This window comes from Eucalyptus grandis, chromosome 8 (genome assembly GCF_016545825.1).
Source record: "Eucalyptus grandis isolate ANBG69807.140 chromosome 8, ASM1654582v1, whole genome shotgun sequence".
Classification (NCBI taxonomy): Eukaryota; Viridiplantae; Streptophyta; class Magnoliopsida; order Myrtales; family Myrtaceae; genus Eucalyptus; species Eucalyptus grandis.
Genome location: NC_052619.1, coordinates 9,454,244 through 9,473,881, shown reverse-complemented (window position 1 = coordinate 9,473,881; position 19,638 = coordinate 9,454,244). Strand labels below are relative to the sequence as shown.

The 19,638-nt window shown below is 42.1% G+C and overlaps 3 protein-coding genes across 6 annotated transcripts; 2 read left to right on the top strand and 1 right to left on the bottom strand.

Moving 5' to 3' along the window:
- Positions 1-4,218: 4,218 nt before the first annotated feature.
- LOC104456353 (protein TIFY 6B) lies at positions 4,219-8,686 on the top strand. Of its 3 annotated transcripts, none has more exons than XM_010071124.3 (7): positions 4,219-4,564; positions 6,672-6,832; positions 6,988-7,283; positions 7,410-7,500; positions 7,589-7,877; positions 8,003-8,049; positions 8,240-8,686. In XM_010071124.3, exons 1-7 carry the CDS (start codon positions 4,495-4,497, stop codon positions 8,291-8,293), a joined length of 1,008 nt encoding a protein of 335 aa, XP_010069426.2. In that variant the 5' UTR covers positions 4,219-4,494; the 3' UTR covers positions 8,294-8,686. The 3 variants fall into 3 exon arrangements, with proteins under 3 accessions (XP_010069426.2, XP_010069424.2, XP_010069425.2); XM_010071122.3 differs by having other exon boundaries at positions 4,221-4,564; positions 7,989-8,049; XM_010071123.3 differs by lacking the exon at positions 4,219-4,564 and adding an exon at positions 6,344-6,550 and having other exon boundaries at positions 7,989-8,049.
- Positions 8,687-11,839: 3,153 nt separating this feature from the next.
- On the top strand, positions 11,840-15,737 carry LOC104456352 (TPR repeat-containing thioredoxin TDX). Of its 2 annotated transcripts, XM_010071121.3 has the most exons (10): positions 11,840-12,029; positions 12,298-12,331; positions 13,189-13,332; positions 13,418-13,505; positions 13,608-13,688; positions 13,785-13,849; positions 13,984-14,124; positions 14,208-14,321; positions 14,752-14,782; positions 15,136-15,737. In XM_010071121.3, exons 1-10 carry the CDS (start codon positions 11,914-11,916, stop codon positions 15,462-15,464), a joined length of 1,143 nt encoding a protein of 380 aa, XP_010069423.2. In that variant the 5' UTR covers positions 11,840-11,913; the 3' UTR covers positions 15,465-15,737. The 2 variants fall into 2 exon arrangements, with proteins under 2 accessions (XP_010069423.2, XP_039156792.1); XM_039300858.1 differs by lacking the exon at positions 12,298-12,331.
- A 495-nt stretch (positions 15,738-16,232) lies between these two features.
- On the bottom strand, positions 16,233-19,443 carry LOC104456351 (ABC transporter G family member STR). Its single transcript, XM_018860164.2, has 4 exons — positions 19,072-19,443; positions 18,805-18,963; positions 18,183-18,451; positions 16,233-18,094 (listed from the first exon to the last, which is right to left on the bottom strand). Exons 1-4 carry the CDS (start codon positions 19,441-19,443, stop codon positions 16,450-16,452), a joined length of 2,445 nt encoding a protein of 814 aa, XP_018715709.2. The 3' UTR covers positions 16,233-16,449.
- Positions 19,444-19,638: the final 195 nt, after the last annotated feature.

The window sequence follows — 19,638 nt, the reverse complement described above, 5'->3', positions numbered from 1 at the left end:
AAGTGAAACTCAATATTGAGGAGGAAACGATATGGGAAAGGAAATGTCAACTTGGTGAATTAAGTATGAGTAAGAGATGCAACTTGAAGTCTAATACAAAAGTGGCGATAATAACTATAAGTTTAAAATGGGGAAAAATGTCATACACTTATTACACTTTTACCAATTCAGTTATAAACCTTTTAATTTTGTCAATTGAATCCTAAACATTTTCATGTTTCGTTTCGTCAATTGGGTTTATCGGGCCAATTTTAGTCTGAAATTACTAACATGGACGCTGGCTATCTTACATGACACAACTAATGCTGATATGAACAATTTTTTAATAATATTTTAATATTTTTAAAATATTTTTATTTTCCCTTTTTCTTCCAAACTAGAAACCGCCCCGATCTAACCGGCAAGTTTGGTCTTGTTCTTAAGAGTGTTGGTTTGGTTCCGAGTTCTTAAAAGTAGAATCGGTGTCCGAGCAGTCCAATTCTTGGTTCCAAGAGGGAATTGGACCGGACTAACTACATATACCTTTTTTTTATTATTTTCTCAAAAAAATTGGTAAAATGTGAATTAAATACCATATTGTCCAATAGTACCATAAGTTATGGTACAAAAACTCTTCACTCATCATCACTTTTGTTGATATCTTCAAAGTTCCTTCTCTCTCTCTCTCTCTCTCTCTCTCTCTCTCTCTCTCTCTCTCTCTCTCTCTCTCTATATATATATATATATATATATATATATATGTTATGAAATACATGAATGAATATTCATTATATTTATTTTATCTAATGTACTTATTACGGTACATTTGTATAATACATTCTAAGTATATTTCCCTATCAATGAATGTTCATCTCCCTATACGATACATATATCATTCGATATATTGATATTAATGTTAAGTACATGCTTGTTTTTCTATAAATAAGAGCTTAGTTTTTATTGTAGACATAACAGTCACTGGAAATAAAATCTCCTCCTCTGACTTTCTCTACTATCTTTAATGTTTACCTACTTTATTTTCTCAATATTTTTATTCTCTTTATTACATATTTGCAACGTAATATTTTACAACAATATATATGCATGACCATTCTTTAATGGGGAAAAAAAAGTGACTAGTTCCATTGAACCAGATTGGAACCGACAATCCGGTCCAATTCCCAATCCTAGGATCAAACAATTTAATCTCTGGTTCCCAAAATTGGGAATTGGTCCTCTCGGTCCGATTCCTAGTTCTACCTTAGAATCATATTGAACTAGGAACTGACCACCTTGAACGAGAGCCAACACCTTGCTTGTGGTTAGCGAAGGCAACCACACCCTCGCCCAAACTAGGTGTGGGTTAGCCAGCAACCTCTCTAGCCTAAAGTTAGAATTATAAAGAAAAGAAAAAAAATGAAAAAACAAAAGAAAAACTATAAAATAATAAAATAATATTAATATTTATCTATGTTAATGCTAGCTGAGTCACATATGACGCTCAGTGTTCATGCCAACGATTTTTAGTCAAATTTGAACCGATAGATTCAATAGACAAAATGTGAACATTGTTTACTTATCTGATAGCTATTAAAAATGAAATTATTATTAATAGCCATTCTTCGCCACTCTTCACTTAGTTAAATGATTGTCAAACCAAAAGAAAAAAAAAAGCAATTGCATTTTATAAGCGAGGGAACTATTTGTCATTTAAAATTTTATAGTGGATATCATTGGCCCAATATAATAAAAATGACGCGTGCATCATGTGTTGGATCCGGTATCGATAACTATTTGGATCTATATTAATGCATCTCTATATATTTAAGCCAAAACACCATCTCATATTATTTTTATCCCTTCCAAAACTACCATTCACAAAATGATAAAACATTAGCAATTATATTCAATCCACTACCCAAGCATCCACTTATTCCGTGCAAAACATAACTATCCTCACCCTTTTTTCCACTAAAAGAATAAGTACCTTTTTAAACCTTTTTATGTAACTCTCAATCCATTATTTTTTTCCATCTATATCGGGAAAAAAATTGGATTGACTCGTACTCATAGCACAATGCATAATTGACTAAATTAATCGAATGATACAAACTAAAATATTTATTTTATTTTACTTTACTTTATTTGTCTACCCATTCTATAATAATAAATTAAATAACAAGAGATGGACTTTGAAAAATAGAGTGGTGGGAGAGCAGGTCGAGGGGGACCAGCGGAGGCGTGGATTTTATTATTATTATTTATGTTCTTATTTTTTAAAAGCTAGCCAATCACATGCCATTCCCTTAATGCAAGGCTTTTCTCATGCCACTAAAGACGCATGTCTTTTTATCATGCTCAAGTCCACGAGTTTCTATATTCTCGAAAAATCACATGGTGAATATTTTTGCTTTTGACTCAATTAAATAAATGAATAATTGAGTGGCTGCGGTGGCTTTTCACCAGCCCAGAAAGCCACATCTACCATATTTTATTTAATTTTTATTTAATTTATTTAATTAGTATAATATGTGCCAGCAATTTGACGTATTTTAGTCATTTAGCACTGGATAAAGAAGTTTGCGGATGAACCACACTGCACTTAAGATGTACGACTTTCAAACGTATAATTTAAGGGAAAAAAAGGGGGTTGACATGAATTTAGTAGTTCCTCCTCTTGGCAATACATTTATACAATTTTCCTTGAACTTTAAGGCAACGAGTGTTTGCCCTTGTATTATGGATAAGATATGTTCACATCTCACTTGAATTTTTATTGAGATAAGTGCAATGAAAGTCATATAACTTGTTATAAAAATACAATTGGGTCCTAAAATTTTTAAAAATGCAATTAATCCACTTCGTTAACTCCATTTATTTTGACTAACGCAAAATATTAATGTGATTTTTATATTATTTTTTTATTCTAAGTGGCGCTAACATTGTTAAATTGACGTGGTTTTGTTCAAAATATGATGCAAAAATTCTATTTTAGTTATATTAAATTTTTAAAAAATAAAAAAAGACAAGTGGAAATTTGATGATTCTCCAAGGAACAAATTACGTGTACTTCTTTACCAAAAAAATAAATTACGTGTACTTCATTTTTTTGTCAGAAAATTACGCACACTTGAAACTTAAGAAAATTTAGGCTTCAATCAATTTAAAGGAAGCAAAACTCCAAATGGTATTAAATTCTCTTAAATTTTTAATTTCCGTAACCTCCGTACCAAGCATCGAATTAAATCGTCATCAAAACCAATTTATTTCCTCGGAGGATCATTTATCAACTAAACTATAATCAATAAACTTTCTAAATGGCTCCACGAAGCTTCATTTTCCTTCCACAAAAAAAGACTGACTTGTCGAGAATCTAGTGGAGACACGTTGTATTTTGTGGGGGAGAAATCTTGGGAAACTTTAAAGATGATTCTGTCATCATGGGGATTTTTTGCATCATTAATAAAGCAATGACCATGCCACGCTTTATGTCGAGTTGATCCATTTCATCTAAGAAAAAGGATGAGATGGAAAAATTTTGAAGAGAAAAATAATAATTTCGTTGGGATTAACTAAGAAATTTAGAAATTATATCATTATAATTCGAGATATTAAAGAGGTAAGTATAAATTGATGGATACATATAAATGTAGAATCTTGTATTAATCATGTTACCCAGTACGGATGATGGTACGCTCAAACCTAAATTGTCTAAACTTTAAAATGGAAAAATCTTCAATTGAGAGCGCACAAGATGCAAATAAAGTCTTAGCCGGTGGGAAAGACAATAAATGTTCGAACGAAATAAAGGGAAAATAGCCCAAAGGACGAGGGAAGGACACGTAAATTTTCTCGGGTGGTAAAATTATAACGACACGTTCGTAAAATTTCCTCATTTTTTTTCGCATCAAAGAATTAAAAAAATAATATCCCCACTTTTTTCCCCAGTAAATGCGTGAAATACGGGGATTCCGCCACGCGGCGGGGATGGTAAAATTCCCCCCGGCGCGGGCGGTTTCGGATTCCTTCCTTAGTGCGTACGAGCAGGACAGCGGATCCGGCCACGTGTCGCACGAACCACCACGCAAACCGCCGACCTTTGTCCGGTCCGGCCCGACCCGGGAGATGTCGCACGTGCTCGGCGACCGGGGGCAGCCGGTCTTCCGTGATCGTACGGTCAAAATGGGTCCCCCTCTCTCTCTCTCTCTCTAAAAAACGTCTCCCTCTCGCTCTCTCTCTTTCTCCTTTCTCTCTCTATTCTCCTTCTTCTGCGCAGCCACACTTCAATTCGCCTCTGCTCAGCGCCTTTCGATTATAATTTTTATTCCTTTATTATTCTTGTTGGGTGCAATTCTCTTCTTCGCTTTCGTGAGCAGCGTTCTAAAGCAAAAGTTTACAGATTTTTTTCCTTCTCTTTTCAGGGGGGGCGGGGAGAGAGAGAGAGAGAGATTCCTGGTCATACGTGTTCGACGTGTTTCTCTAGAGAGAGAAGTTACAGCGGCGGAGCTTTGTAAGATGGACAGAGATTTTCTGGGCTTGGGTCCGAGAGCACATCGGCTTCCCCAGGAAGAAGATGGCAATCCCGGTACGACGCTCCATCTCTCCTTTCTCCCCCCACCCCGTTTCTTCCGGTTTCGTTCGATCTAGGGCGTTCTTGATCTCGTCAGTTCCGGGCGTTTTCACCACAAGGTCAAGCTGGGGAGAGTGTAATTATGGCAGAGGAAATGGAGGCGCGATGCCGTGGTGCTCATTTACAGCTGCTCGTCCTGGCATTTACACCTTTCTTTAAGGCTTTTTTTTTTTTTTTACTGTTTTCTGTCTATCGATATTTATCTTGTTGAGATATCTTTTGCCCTTTTTAACTACTGAGATTTAAATTCGCCTAAGTTTTAGGGGTGGTCTAAGGCTTTTTTTTTTTTTTTTAGATGATATTTATCTTGTTGGTTTTTTGCCACGCTTTTAACTACTGAGATTCGCCTAAGTGATAAGGAGAGATGAGAGTGGGTTTCGAAACGCGCCGAAAGTGAGTATAGAGTAGAAATAGAGTAGAATTGACAAAAAAAAATCTATTTTTTCGAATTTTTTATACCATGTTGCATGAATTGAGTTGGATGATTGGTTCTGCTGCTCGCTGTACAATCTCTGTTTTCTTATCTATCTTCCGTGGCTTTGGACACTTAGCAGTTGTGGGGTTTTACACCTGCCTACCTCTGTTGTCACTAGATGTTTTGACTTCGGCTGCTGGTATAAGATGGAGAATATCGGCAAGCATTATTAGGGCTCCTTTCCTAGGTTTTATTTAGTGTGCTTTCTAGAAGTGAAAAATATACTCTATAACATTAAAAAAAGAAAAATGGAATGTTACACCATGCCTCGGAATTACTGGGGTTTAATGCGAATAAGTTCAAATTTATGATTAGTGGGTTATGAATCTTAGCAAAGCTTAGACTTATAACTATGACTCACATTTATAGGTGCGTTTCTGCATATTAGATTAGCGTTCGACCCGTCTTTCTTGCTTGGTACATATTATTCGTTGAGGGTGTATTGGACATTTTGGACATGCCAAACCAAATTTAAATTTTTTGTTTTGTTGTGGTGTCGTATAGCTATGACATCTTTTGACAAGACGTGTATAAGGTAAATTAGATCAAAATACAAGTTGGATGCATTGAACCCTGATGGCATTTGCGTGAATATCATCTTAAGAAGAGGGCATGCTCGTGAAATTGCTTTATCTTTGGTGGATGTGGTCCTTCGTGTGGAATTTTATATTTCCCATCTTGTCAGGTGCTTCAATCTTCCGTGATATTATTATTATTATCGTCGTTCCCGTGTCCTTTAGAAAAATGGCTATTTGCTATGATGATTGCATTTAATCAATTCAAAGTTGTGCGTCACGTCAATCATAAAAAAACAAAAGCAGAAAGAACGATTTCATTTTTAATTTTATTTAAACGAGCATTATAGAGTGTGCCCGTCTAGATAGATGCGTGGCATCCGTACCGAGACTTACCTTAACAAAAAAAATTAAAGAGAGGGTTTTCCAAAGTTTGTCTAATCGAATATAAAAAGAATTCCCAAAATAAAGTAATGGAGAGGTTCATAGCTTTCTTGCATGAATCTAGGCCGAGAGGACCACGACCCCTTTTCATAATTTATTCACGAGGAAAAAGCTTGCAAGCTTGATCATCTCGGCCAATCGCGTTGCGGCACGTGGGCGAGGTTGTCTGGTCTTAGTTTATTATATTTTGATTAATCAAGGCGGGCTTTTTCTTGCACATTAGCTGGTTTAGCTATCATATGCGTGAATTATAACTTAAAGTTGCAATTTTTTATATAGTGCACGTTCAGCGATCAGGCGTTTTATATTCCGTCGATACCCACCTTCCTTGAACGTCCGCTCCTTTTTAGAACTAGCCCCTCTTTCCCTCTCCCTCACATGATAGGCAGTAGAGCTTTTGAAGGAATAGCCGTGTCGCTTATCTGCATTTTATGTAAAGTTTCTGGGTTCTGGTGTTCCTGGTTCTTTTGTCCAATCCGTGACCCTTTTCCCGGATTCTAACGCCAGGTAGAACGAGAGTGCTTAGCTGTTACTCCATTATTTGTTTGTTCGTATGGACAGGTAATCTTAGGATGGATTTGTCTAATCGCTGCCGGTTTCTTTGTTGCGATCTTTCTTGGTTCTGCAGAGCTACGCGGACCCGGAATGCAGTGGTCATTCTCGAACGAGGGCTCTGCTCCTTCTCAGCTCCTTTCTTTCAAGGCCTCGTCGGATGAGGGGCTGGGGAAGGGCGCCCGGGATTCGTTGGCGGCGTCTGGATCTATGATTGCGTCTCAGTTGGATGTCGAGGTATGCATTGGTTCGATCATGTCGGCTTCCGAAGTGTCTGAACTCGCGCTTGATCTTTTCAAGCTTGGAGCGTTTGCCTCAGTTGTTAGTGGTCCTTTTTCCTTTCTCGTTGGTGAAGGAACGGGACTGATTTTGAATTTTCTGTTGGCTCGCAGAGGAACAGGTTTGGCGACAGGCAAGCAGGAAGCTTCTATGTGACGACGGCTTACCCTCAGCGGCACCTGAATGCGCAGCCGATCTGCCGGCCCCAAGAAGCGAGGACTTTCCCTTCCCCGAAGCATCTCAGTCAAGTGGCCACTCCAGTCCTTCAGTCCCATGCGGTGTCGGCATCTGCCGAGCTAAACGTGATTTGCTCCTCTGCAAAACCGCCGTCTCTCAGGGGATTTACGTTTGTCCCTCCTGCATCAGTTCCTCCGACTTCGACTTCTCTGGTCGGCTTCACTGACGCTAGGTGATCCAGATGTCTGTTAGTCATTTTTTTTTGCTGCATTTTTTCTCGAACTGATTGATGCTTGGCAAGGAGCGGACTCTGCAAGTTCAATCAATGATCAGTCGAAGTGGTGATCTTGTTTTGTAGGAATGCTGCGAGATCCCCTGCACCACCAGCTCAGTTGACCATCTTCTTCGGCGGTTCGGTATACGTGTTCGATGATGTATCTCCAGAAAAGGTGCGTATCTCTTGCTCTGTCGATGAGTTACCATTTAAGCCTCCGAAATCGACAGGGCAGCCTAACATGTTTCGACCTGATTTTTTAGGCTCAGGCGATCATGTTGCTGGCTGGGAACGGTTCTTCTGCATCTGGGACTAAGACCGTTCCATCGACTCAAATTCAAGCGCCAATCGCACCGATCACCAGACCTGTGCCTGTTGATGATTTGAACAGGAGCGGAAGATCATCAATGCTCTCGTTTTCTGCAGTCCCGAGCAATGTGGATCAGAGGAGAGGGAAAGCCGTTGGAGCCTACGATACATCTATCAGACGACCCGAGACTCCAAAAGCAATAACTTCTGTGGCACCGGCTAGACCGACTATTCTTCCGGCCGGTATGTCGTCGTATCACTCTCTTAAATCTTTTGGGTGGAGTTTTTCTGATGATACCAACGAGGTGATTTCAAGACTGAATCAAATCGGTGTAACTAATTGTTGTCTCGCAGTTGCTCTACCTCAGGCTCGGCAGGCGTCCTTGGCTCGATTTCTAGAGAAGCGCAAAGAAAGGTCGGTATGACATACCAAAACCTTCATTTGTAATTCATTTCCTCTGCCGGTTTTTGGTTTAGATTGCCGGAGGATGCTCTCTATGCATCATTCCGTCTCTGGTCATAGGCACTGTTCCATGTGAATCGAAGCGGGTCGAGCTAAAATTCCGCGATACTTTAGCCTTAACCTAAGTTCCGTTTGTACGCAGAGCGATGACCACGTCGCCTTATGCGCCAGGCAGGAGTTCTCCAGATCATACTGACTCAGCTTCGGACAGCCTTAGCCGCTCCACCATTTCCACCGCCTCTTGCCATCGCATCGACATCAACCAGAAGCTATAGCAACCGTCTTCCGACGAGGAATCCCGACGCCGGTTTTGGTCCTAGATGGAATTTTTTTTTTCAGCCATGACTCTCGGTTGAAAGTCAATTAGTCCTAATGCTTTCTAGTCCTATGTTATATTTCCCTCTCCTACTTGCTGTCTCCTCGATCCGATTTTTTGAGAAAGACCACGCGAGTCCATCTCGCCCTTCCTTCCTATTCGCCGTGTAATGGTCAAAGTTTTGCTCCGGCTCAGAGCCGGGTGTAAATGTAATTCAAGAAGCGTTTCTGGGCAGCGCAGCAATTCGAACGTGGTCCGATTCGTGCTGCACAAGCTGGATTTTCAGCGCTAGAACTACTCGAAACGTGTGCCTTAGAACTTCATCTACGATCCGTGTTTGCTTCGTTGCTTCATTACGCTCGGTCAAAGCGGATGGATTCCGAGCGATTGCCACCAATTTGCAGTTGCGCTGCTTTTGTTCATTGCGTGTTCGATCGGTATGCGCGCGGAGATGATGCATCGGACGGTGAGGCGGAAACCGATGGTCAAAAGCTTGGTGGTCCTGCCAAGCTCCTCCATCGTCATCGCTGGAAATGATCTTTTTCTTCTTTCTTTATCGAGGATTTGTGTACGAAATCCGCTTTTTCTACAATCGGTCGGATGAAAAAGATGGGTGGCTTAGTCGGATTATTAGTAAGTGCGGTGTCGTCGCGGGAATGTCATACGGGGGAGGTGGTAAGTTGGGGCGGGTCGCTCTGTGCGCGGTGCTAATTGGACGAGCGGCCTCACATAATCTTCATTAGGAATGAAGCGTGTGTTTCTCGTACAGGGTAAACCGTTCCGGGATAGATAGATTCTACACTAGAATCCCGAACCTACCTTGTTTGCTTGGAACCGATTTTGAAACCTACCCTGTTTTCCCGATCCTCTTTCAAAATCTACTGTGGAACTTGTTTTCCTTTTTGGTCCTTTTTTATGGTTTATTTTTTACAGCTAAATTATACAAAACTATAAGTAACGAAATAATTCAAAGTAAAAAATGAACAACGGAAATCCTTATCTACCAAAAGCAATAATTCCTAAGACAAATACGGAGTCACATATGATCATAAACGATAAAAAGTTCAAACCGGTTTCAAAACAGGATAGTCTGGTTTGGTTTCAAGATGGGTATTTACTAGGAATCTATTCCGAGATCGGTTCTAAAAATTTGAACAAGTTTTCGGACCAGTTTTAATGGAAATCATTTTTCAAATCTATTTTTCAGACAATTCAGTCTATTTCCCAAATAGAACTGGTTTGGTTGTACACCCCTAATTTTTTGTTGATTCGGCAAAATCCCATCTTTAAATCATTTTACCTTACAAGTTGACCTTAAGCTAACCTTACAACTACTTCCATTTTTTTATTTTTTTATTTTTATAATTGGACTAATGCTCCTCGAGATGTTGAATCATCACGAACTTTGTGTACCTAAAAAAGAAGGCATGAAAAGTGTTTAGGTGCTCCTGATGCATTAAATTTTCCATCGACCAAACACCGATCACCTTATGTCAATTAGATAATCACCCAACCAATCAAAACTAAAAACCCGTCTTTCTAGACGCTATACCGTATTCAAATTTTTGTATCATCCAATCTGAAATGATTTTTACTTTTTCATTTTTTTTCTTGTTCTTGCGAAATTATGTGGCCAAAGTAATTTGATTTTCATATAACACTCGGAAGTTTTTCCAAAACGTGCAATATATTGGTAACATATATGAGGAGGATTTTTTATAATTTTTCGAAGTCGAGTTACGGAAGAAGCGACTTTTTTTTTTCCTGCTTAAAGAGGGCAATGACGACCGGACACATCGCCGTAAGTTCGTGCATTCGGGCCGGGCCGGCTGAGCCCAATGGAACTTCCGGCCGCCGCTCTCCTCGTGGCCCTAAAAAGCCTGGCCCGGCTCGGCAGGCCCGTTGGCGGGTTAGAGGATCGTAGTTCCGCGGCGCGTCCATGCACTTCTAGCTCGACATTCCCACCTAGACGCAGTAGAGAGAGAGAGAAAGCGAGAGAGAGAGAGAGAGAAGATAGAAAAAGCTGCGGCACTTCATCGGCCGGTGCCAGTCGGATGAAGAAGATGAGTGGCTTGATCGGATTCTTAGTAAGTGTCGTTGCCGCGGGGACGTCACGCGGGAGGTGATGAAGGGGCGCGGCTGCTCTATGCGTAGTGCTAATAGGGTGGTCCGCGTCACATAATCTTTCGTTAGGAATGAAGCATGTGTTTCTCGTAGGGGTGATCGGTTTTGAGGGATAGGTTGTAGAGTTAGAATCTGGAACTCACCTTTTTAAAACCGGTTCCTAAATTTTGGACTATGAAACTTACCTCATTTGTTTTGAGCCGTTTTTGGAATGTATTATGTTTTTCTTATTCGGTTCTAGGGTCTACTCGAAAATCAATTTTTTTTTTTTCTTTTTATGGTTTATTTTTTACAATAAAATCATTTAGGCTATAAGTAATAAAATAATTCAAAGTAAAAGATAAACAATAGAAATCCATATTTACCAAAAAAACAACAATTCACAAAATGAATATGTAATCACATAAAATTATAAACAATAAAAAATTCAAACCAATTCCAAAATAGGATAGTCCAATTTGGTTCCTAAGTGAGTATTCACTAGGAGCCTGTTTCGAAATCAGTTCCAATCAATTCCAAAAAATTGGAACTTGTACAGGAATCGATTCTCCTACCTATTTTTTGGGTAGTACGATCAAGTTCTCGAATAGAACAGGTTTGTTTATACACTTCTAATTTATTGTTAATTAGGCACAATCCCATCTTTAAACCATTTTACTTTACAATTGACCTTAAGCTAACCTTACTATTACTTCCATTTTTTATTTTTTTTGCTTTTTATAATTGAATTAACACTCCTAAAAATATTGAATCGTCATGAACTTCACGTAGTTAAAAAAAAAAAACACAACAAGTGTTAAGGTGCTCTTATTGCATTACCTTTTCCATTGACCAATACTAATAACCTTATGTCAATCGTGATAATCACCTAACCAACCAAAACTAAAAACCTGTCTTATTAAATGCTATATTGTATTCAGACTTTTGTCTCATTCAATTCGAAATGACTTTTATTTTTTCATTTTTTTTCTTGCTTTTGCGAAATTATGTGGCCAAAAAGTAATTTGAATTTTTTACAACGCGAAAAACACTCGGAAGTTTTCCAAAACGTGCAATATATTGGTAACATATAAATGAGGAGGATTTTTGATAATTTTTTCGAAGTCCAGTAAATATGCTTGTTTTCCCGCTTAGAGAGAGGGCAGTAACGCCCGGACGCATCCCCGTAAGTTTGTGGGTTCGGGCCGGGCCGGGCCGGGTGAGCCCATCGGAACTTCCGGCCGCCACCTTCCTCGCGGGCCCGGAAAGCCCGGCTCGGGAGGCCCGACGGCGGATTCAAGAGAATCGCGGTTTCGCGGCGCTTCCACGCACTTCCCAGTTCCCACCTAGCCAGACACAGTAGAGAGAGAGAGAGAGAGAGAGAGAGAGAGAGAGGGATGGAGATGGAGACGGAGAAGATGGACGAGCTGCGGCACTTCATCGGCCAGTGCCGGTCGGACCCTTCCATCCTCGACGACCCTTCGATCGCCTTCTTCAAGTCCTACCTTCAGAGGTACCGTATCGAGCTCGCGCGAGCGCTTGCTTCTGTTTCGCTTGTCTGAATCGGTGAATCGCTCGGCAGATCGCTGCTGCTAGATGGGTTGCTGGGTAGTGGATAGATGCGCCTGAAATTTTCTCCATTTCTTGTTCATTACAAGAGCGTATCAGTACGTTTTTCAGTCTGCTGTTTTTTCTTTTGGAGGAGGGGGGGGAAGATTGGGCGACATGTTTCTCTTTTGTTTGCTGTTGTTTCAAGAACGTGGCATGTTTTTTGTTTGCAGCTTAGGTGCTCGAATCCCGCCCGCCGCGAAATCAGTGAGAAGCCTGCTCCTGAAATGCTCTTTACCCGATTCTTGTGCATATTCATTGGCCAGGAAGTGCTATGTCTAGTTTGATTGGCTGCATCGAACGTTTTCTTGATATTCGTATGTCTGTTTGCTGAGTAGAATGAGAATTGTGCAATTGGGGCGCGTTTATTTCTTGGGAAATCAACGATTTGGGAAATGCTTACCTTGAAATGATCGATAGAAAAATTAGTTGATGGGAAAGCAATAGAAAGGGATTGCACAATTAAGATGCCTCAAGACAGATTACACGTGGTTTTCCAATCACAAGAAATGCAAAAGCATTTGACAATACAAAGATTTTATATGGACCATATGATATGACTGGAGCATGCCATTAAGAAAGGTCCTTTGGATTTAAGAAACTGTCGTTGAGAGTAAGGTCGAGGTTTAACAAAAGTGAAGAAAGCTTGGGACAAACTATGAAATTGGAGAAGGGAGCAACAACAAAGTGACGTTCTTTTGGATGTAATGGTTTTCGGAAGAAGTCATATATTTTTGTGCCAAAATAATCCATTTTTCTACCAAGACACCTACCGTTCCTAAAGAAAAAACTGAACCGGCAAAATCTTTAGATAGACGGTAGCTTAGGGCAAGCTGATAATAATCTTCCTCAGGTAATTGAAATTGCATCCTGGTCTAGTGCATGCATTGACCCGCTTAAGGTTCATCACTTGCATTAGCACATTTTTATATAGCCACTCATACTGTGTCTCGAAGAATTGGCATGGCAATTTTCTTGATTTTTGGCTTGGTATACTTGAAAGAGTGCTTGAATTCGTGATCTTTCTCTTCATGCTTGCACTAATCTAGTTCTCAATGTGACAGGAGAGCCGTGGCATGTCAGGCACTGGGTTTGATGCAAACAAAACTGATTTGGAAATGGATTATGATGAAGGCGACTTTGTTGAATCTGATGTTGAATTAGACGAATCTGACATTATGGCACCTGATGATGATCCTACGCAAAAGGTGAGTGGTGGAAAAGATTTCCGGGAGAAGTAGCTTCAGGATTCTCCTTCGTAGAAAAGTGAATGTGCAGATTTTCTAATTATAGATGGGAGACCCTTCTATTGAAGTTACAGAAGAAAAGCAGGAGGCTGCACAAATGGCAAAATCAAAAGCTGTGGATGCAATGTCAGAAGGCATGATATTTAAGCTAATATCGTTTCGGCCTTTTACCTAAAATTCCTCAACTGCTCTTGCTGGAGAATTATCTGTCCGTTTAAATTGCTTATACTTCCCAGGTAATCTGGATGAAGCCACAGATCACCTAACAGAGGCGATCATGTTGAATCCAGGTTCAGCAATACTATATGCGACTAGAGGTAACATCTATTCCATGCGTTCATGCTGAATAGTGCAGTCTCAGTGTACTTGTGGCTTGGTGGCTTTACCTAAGCAATTGTCTATATTCCATCCAGCTACCGTCTTTGTCAAATCGAAGAAGCCAAATGCTGCAATTCGTGATGCAGATGCAGCTTTACAGGTGGGTGTTCATACACTTGTTGGCGACTCAGCTTTACTGGTTAGGATTGCATTGGCATAGTGGATAAGGGAGACATGCGGATGTTTCTTATGTGTTTAAATTGGTGTGATGAAGCTCCTCTTTCTTTTTCATAGGTTAATCCTGACTCAGCTAAAGGATACAAAGCACGAGGGATGGCGAGGGCCCTGCTGGGTAAGTGGGAGGAAGCAGCTAGTGATCTGCATGTAGCTTCAAAAATAGATCACGATGAGGAAATTAGCATGGTGCTTAAGAAGGTACTACACACTCTGACTCTCTTACAGTTGAGACGATTGAGCTGCTGAGGGATTTCTGTTGAAGATTCCATATGGATTTGCAGGTTGAACCCAATGCCCGCAAATTAGAAGAGCATCGCAGGAAGTATCAACGCTTGCGCAAAGAGAAGGAGAAAGAAAAGGCTGCACGTGGGCAGCAACGCCAGCGCACTGCTGAAGTGAGATGACTTGATGCATACTTGTTTCTATTTGGGATTTTATTTTCACGTAATCTTTCATATGCCTTGTTAATTGATCCTTAGTACTTAAAAAATGATCATGATCAGGTAATTCAATCCAAAGCTTTTTCTCCTCAATTTCTGCAGTACTTTGCTTGTGGTCCATGTGCAGTAGTAGCAATATTGGCATCATGAACTCCTTGCTGTCGGGGTGCAAAAGCAAGTGAAACTGTTGACTTTTCCATGCCCCTTGCTGAGTCTGTTTGTGCATGTCTATTTCTTTGACTTGCCTTTTGGGGTTTGATGAGAGTCATGAGACTGTCAATTGAATTGAAAGTGAATATGCAAGTTCCTTTGAGCCCTCTATAGTTGCATAGCCTTCACCTTTGCTCTTACACTGAAATTTAGGATTGTTTTTCACCTGTTGCAGGAGTCGGAAGCTTCAACCGCTCTCAAGGACGGTGAGCATCATTGTTATGTTTTATATGTAATTTATCACTAGCATCTGTCATTATTTAATGCTTATTACGACTCCAACTTAGAAGGATTAATTACAAACTAAAACTTGAGACCGGATTTTCTACTCGTTTTTAATTTGTCATTTTCAGACATATTTTAGTATTTTACCTTTATTTTTTGTGAGAAAGTGTACTGACCATGGGTTGGGGACTGCTGTTTTCTCTTTATCTTTTTCCAAGCTACACTTATAAGAGCAGGTCCCCAAAACTTCTTTCCTTGGGAGCGAATGATTGTGATGATTCCTCTTATCAATTTACTCGGAATGTAGCATTGAAATGGTTCTTGCTCTCGACAGGCCAAGTAATTGGTATCCACTCTCGTGCTGAACTGGAATCCAAATTGAATGCTGCTTCAAGAACATCCCGCCTGGCCATCCTTTACTTCACTGCTACCTGGTGTGGGCCCTGCCGCTTCATTTCTCCTCTTTTTACTAGCCTAGCTGCAAAATATCCGAAAGGGGTATTCCTAAAAGTTGACATTGATGAGGCGAGGGATGTCGCTGCCAGTTGGAATATCAGCAGCGTCCCTAGTTTCTTCTTTGTGAGAGATGGCAAAGAGGTCGACAAGCTAGTTGGTGCTGATAAGGGCTCCCTTGAGCGGAAGATAGCGCAGCATGCAGGCTGATTTCAGAGTTGTGAAAAGTTGAGAAACTAGGCCCCTGTAACCTATGTGTTTGCAACATGGAAGGTATACTTACTGCTATTTGTCCTGCTATAGGGTGGGAGGTGTGTCGAATTGTTTGGGTTGGGGTAATAGATGACATATTCGCAGCTCAAAAACTGTTTGGTTTGGCTTCTCCAGCTATATATGCCTGTTGTATCCTCTCAGTCCTCTCCTGTTGCTCTACTCCTTGTCTTAGCCCTGAATAAAAGCATGGATGATGCAACTTACCCTGAATGTTTGTTGTACTGGACTAGACCCGCTTAGGCAATTGGAAAATATGAGCGAAATCTACCTGAGAGATTATCCTTAATTGAGGATTATTACCAAATGAAACATGTCTGGTTATGAATAATCATTAGTTCAATGATCCCGAGATAATAAACCGTGTTATACATAGGGGTGGTGGGCTCTACGGCTGCATTTCTTATTTTTATGTTCTGCACTCCCATTTCTCCCTTTATCTTTGTCTTCCCCAAGGAGAGGCCTCGTTTTACATCCCAGTGATTCTGAGGTCCAGATGAGAATTGAGATGAATTTTTTTAAGGACTTGCTGTTTTCTCTTTATGACGTTGACAAACTTTTCTTCATGTTGCATGAGGTGCTATGATATTTAGACCGACTTAGCTATAACCAGCTGTGCCTGTCACCTGTTTGAACGTGATCGGGGAATTCCTCTCCAGGTTCAAATCTCCCCGCACGCTCACCTGTTCTTTCATTCCGAACATGCAATGATGGCACGTATTGCATGAGAGTAATATTTCTATAAGAGAAATGTAGCTTGGTTTCATTTATGGCAAAAGCTTATTGTGAACGACATATAGAATCAGTTCTGTTTTTACCATTCTACACTTTTGGGCAGTGCCAGTATCTGAATGCCTATATTTCAAAGTATATTGAAGGAATAGCATGGCTTAGAACACAAGGAGCATTACCGAAATAAAAAACTTCACTTCCTCTCGTTCTTGGAGTAGAATCTCAGGACCACGTAGAAGAAGAGCCTGTAAAGAACTCCCCACGCCAGCAGAATGACGATGTCATACCAGATATTCGTCATGTCGATGTCCATTGTGACCAGAACGTCCTGTCCCATCACGACGCAAGTTGGGCCGAAATTACCGCTGTTAATATGCAGCAAGCTAGGCGTGAAATTTCCTAGAGGACCCGGCGAGAGATCTGATAGAGTGCCATTGTAGCAGTGGCCCCCTTTGAATTCATTTGTTAGCAGTGCCTCAAATGGATACTTTATGGCAGAGATGTAATGGAGCCACCTCCAATATACTGGTATCTGTGATCTCTTCAAGAAGAAGCCGCAAGTGAGGAAGAAGAGAGCTGTGGTTGCTATGACGACAGCGTATCCCGTGATGTAGCTTGGGACGAGGGCGCTCACGAGCATCACGTAGGCGTTGGTAGTGATCAGGGAGGCGAACAGGATCATCCAGAAGTAGAGGAGGCTGCTCTGGAGGCGGAGGATGTACTTGGTGATAATCGCGAATGTGAGGCCCTGGACCGCGAAGAAGGGGAGGTATACGATGAGAGACGAGATGACATAGGACGAAGCTCGGTATGCGTTGTGGGACGTCTCTCGGATGAAGATGAAGCGCTCTTGGATGAAGGTCGGGACGGCGTCATTAGAGGAGAAGAAAACCAGGCAGACGGTGAAGATGTAGAAATTGAGGAGGCGGTTGATGGTTTTGGTATTGCGGTAGTGAAGGCTCTTGAAGAGGGAGGACAGGATCAGCGCCATGACCGCAAGGACGATCTCGCGTGAGAGGAAGAGCTCCGGCGTGCGAACCACATTGAGCGCGGTGCGCCAGCTCAGGACCACGACCTCACGCAGCCATGGATTTGCGAATTTCGGACTGTGGTCGGGCTCATCGAGGACTTCCATCTCAAACTCCTCATAGGAAGTAACGTAAGATGGGTCCGGGTCGGGGCCGAATGCCAGCGGGGTCTTGGGCCGAGGATGGCTGTGCTGAGGAGTGGGGCACTGGCTCGAGATTTGACTTTGGGAGCCGTACATCGGCGTCTTACCTCCAGGCGTCCGCCCAGGAGTCCTGGCCGGAGTCCAGGATGGTGGGCGCTGTGGCGTCCCCTTGACGCCATTGTAGAGCCAGACAGAGAAGTCTTTGTAAAAATGGGACGCCAATCTTGGGTGCACACCGCTCTGCGAGTGCATTGGTGTCTGTATCGCTTTGCGCTCCAGCGAGTTGTCGAATTCGTCGTTGTCGTCGTCGTCTTCGTCTTCTAAGTAGTCGAACTGTTCAGAGTCAGATCGAGGAGTCTTCTGCCCTCTAGGAGTGTAGGTCTGAGAGCGGAGATTGAGCTTCGAACTAGGGGTGTGTCCACGAGGAGTCTTCGGAGTTTTCGGCCCTTTCGGTGTCTTTCTAACTGGGGTCCTAGCTTCTTGGGTAGGTTTGATGCCATCTCTTTGGTACAGCACGAGCGGATCGAGGCCGATGGTCGACTCGTCATACTCCTTGATCACATCTAGGAGGTACTCGAGGCTGTTCTCGCCCTCGGGAATTGGCCTTCCGAATCCGGAAAGGTGAGTAGGCAACGCCAGAGGACTCCCCATATATATCAACCTTCCCCTGGAATCACATTACACATGCTCGTAACAAATTAGTCATACGCCACAAGTAATTTGAAACTGCAACGTCACAAGACCGATGTCGTTACCTTGCCAGGACTGTGATGCGGTCCAGGAGCAACTGAATCCTATAGGAAGGCTGGTGGATGGTCATGAGCACGATGCTACCGCCTCGAGCTATGTCCTTCACCTTCTCAACGACGCTGTAGGCGCTCGTGGAGTCCAAACCGGAGGTGGGCTCGTCGAGAAACAGCAGCGACGGCTTATGGATGATGTCGATTCCTATGGAAACCCTTCGCCGCTCCCCTCCCGACACTCCTCTTCTACCCTCATCACCGATACGTGTATGAGTCGTGCTCTGCGAAGACAAAAGGTCGAGGATAATGTCAGTAGCGCAAAAATTTCGACTGAGTATGAAGTTGATCATGAAACTCGGTTTTGCTATATATGTTGATTCTGTTATTCCAACTTGTAGGCATTTGTAGTATAGTATGCCCTCATGACTGTTTAGATTATCTTACAGATATGCAATGCTACTTTTTGTCTTCTTCAATATTCTGATTCTAGATTTCTTCTTTCACTCCAAACCTCCTGTCTATTCAAACAAATCCGAACCGAACCAAATCATTATTTTTGTCTCGATAAGTTATATTCTGTCTTAATCGGATTGCGAACAACATCAGGTGCGTGAAGTGCGCATAGGATCTGTACCTGGAGGCCAAGCTGCTCGAGGAGATCATGGACGCGCTTCCGCTTTTCGGCCCTGGAGATCGAAGGAGGAAGCCTGACCTCAGCAGCGAACATGAACGTCTCGAAGACGGTCAACGTCGGAAAGAGCTGATCATCTTGCATAACATAGGATGAGATCATCTTCATGTAGCTGGTAGTAATCTGTCAACAGATCAACATCAGTTAACACAAAGCGTTATATGTGCCTAATCAAAGCATATAGCATTACTAGTAATGAAAGTGATCAACCCTTATCGTGCGACTCACCGGCTTCCCATCAATCCTGACTGAACCTTGGAGGCTCCCCTGCGCAATCCGCCCCGCCAACGCGTCGAGGAACGTGGACTTCCCTGCCCCGCTGGGCCCCATGATCGCCATGACCTCGCTCCTCATCGCCTGGCCCGAGATGTCGTTGAGGAGGTACGCCTCTTTCTTGACCGACACGCCGTCCTTCTTCTGCTTCTTGATGATACTGTAGGAGAGGCCGCTGAACTCGAGCCCATGGCCAGGGATCATCTTCCTCAGGGGTGGCACGGCGTCCTTGGCCATGGCCGCGGACTTGTCCATGTCCAGCAGCGACTCGAGGCTCCGGTTCGTGTTGTTCTGCGCAAGCCTAGCCATTGCGGTGGAGGAACTGTTTGGGCCCCCCCTTGCACAAGACAATGTGTTTAGGGAAAGAGGCGTTTGAAGGGGTAGGAGCTGTGAGATGTTGAGCGAGCGTGGGGAATGATTATACGAACGAGGATGGGTTAAAGTTTGTCTAATGGAGACAACAATTGACGGTTAAAATGATAGGAGAATTCAAGGATTTTGCCA

What these genes read in the sequence shown, in the direction of transcription:
- LOC104456351 (XM_018860164.2), bottom strand. Translation starts at nt 19,443, where the DNA reads ATGGCTAGGCTTGCGCAGAACAACACGAACCGGAGCCTCGAGTCGCTG. An exon ending in TCGAGCAGCTTGGCCTCCAG is followed by an intron (nt 18,452 to 18,804) that starts GTACAGATCCTA and finishes TTGTCTTCGCAG; the next exon opens with AGCACGACTCATACACGTAT. An exon ending in CGCATCACAGTCCTGGCAAG is followed by an intron (nt 18,095 to 18,182) that starts GTAACGACATCG and finishes ATGTGATTCCAG; the next exon opens with GGGAAGGTTGATATATATGG.
- LOC104456353 (XM_010071122.3), top strand. Translation starts at nt 4,495, where the DNA reads ATGGACAGAGATTTTCTGGGCTTGGGTCCGAGAGCACATCGGCTTCCC. An exon ending in CGTCTCAGTTGGATGTCGAG is followed by an intron (nt 6,833 to 6,987) that starts GTATGCATTGGT and finishes GTTGGCTCGCAG; the next exon opens with AGGAACAGGTTTGGCGACAG. An exon ending in CTAGAGAAGCGCAAAGAAAG is followed by an intron (nt 8,050 to 8,239) that starts GTCGGTATGACA and finishes GTTTGTACGCAG; the next exon opens with AGCGATGACCACGTCGCCTT.
- LOC104456352 (XM_010071121.3), top strand. Translation starts at nt 11,914, where the DNA reads ATGGAGATGGAGACGGAGAAGATGGACGAGCTGCGGCACTTCATCGGC. An exon ending in TCCCGCCCGCCGCGAAATCA is followed by an intron (nt 12,332 to 13,188) that starts GTGAGAAGCCTG and finishes TCAATGTGACAG; the next exon opens with GAGAGCCGTGGCATGTCAGG. An exon ending in AACGCCAGCGCACTGCTGAA is followed by an intron (nt 14,322 to 14,751) that starts GTGAGATGACTT and finishes CACCTGTTGCAG; the next exon opens with GAGTCGGAAGCTTCAACCGC.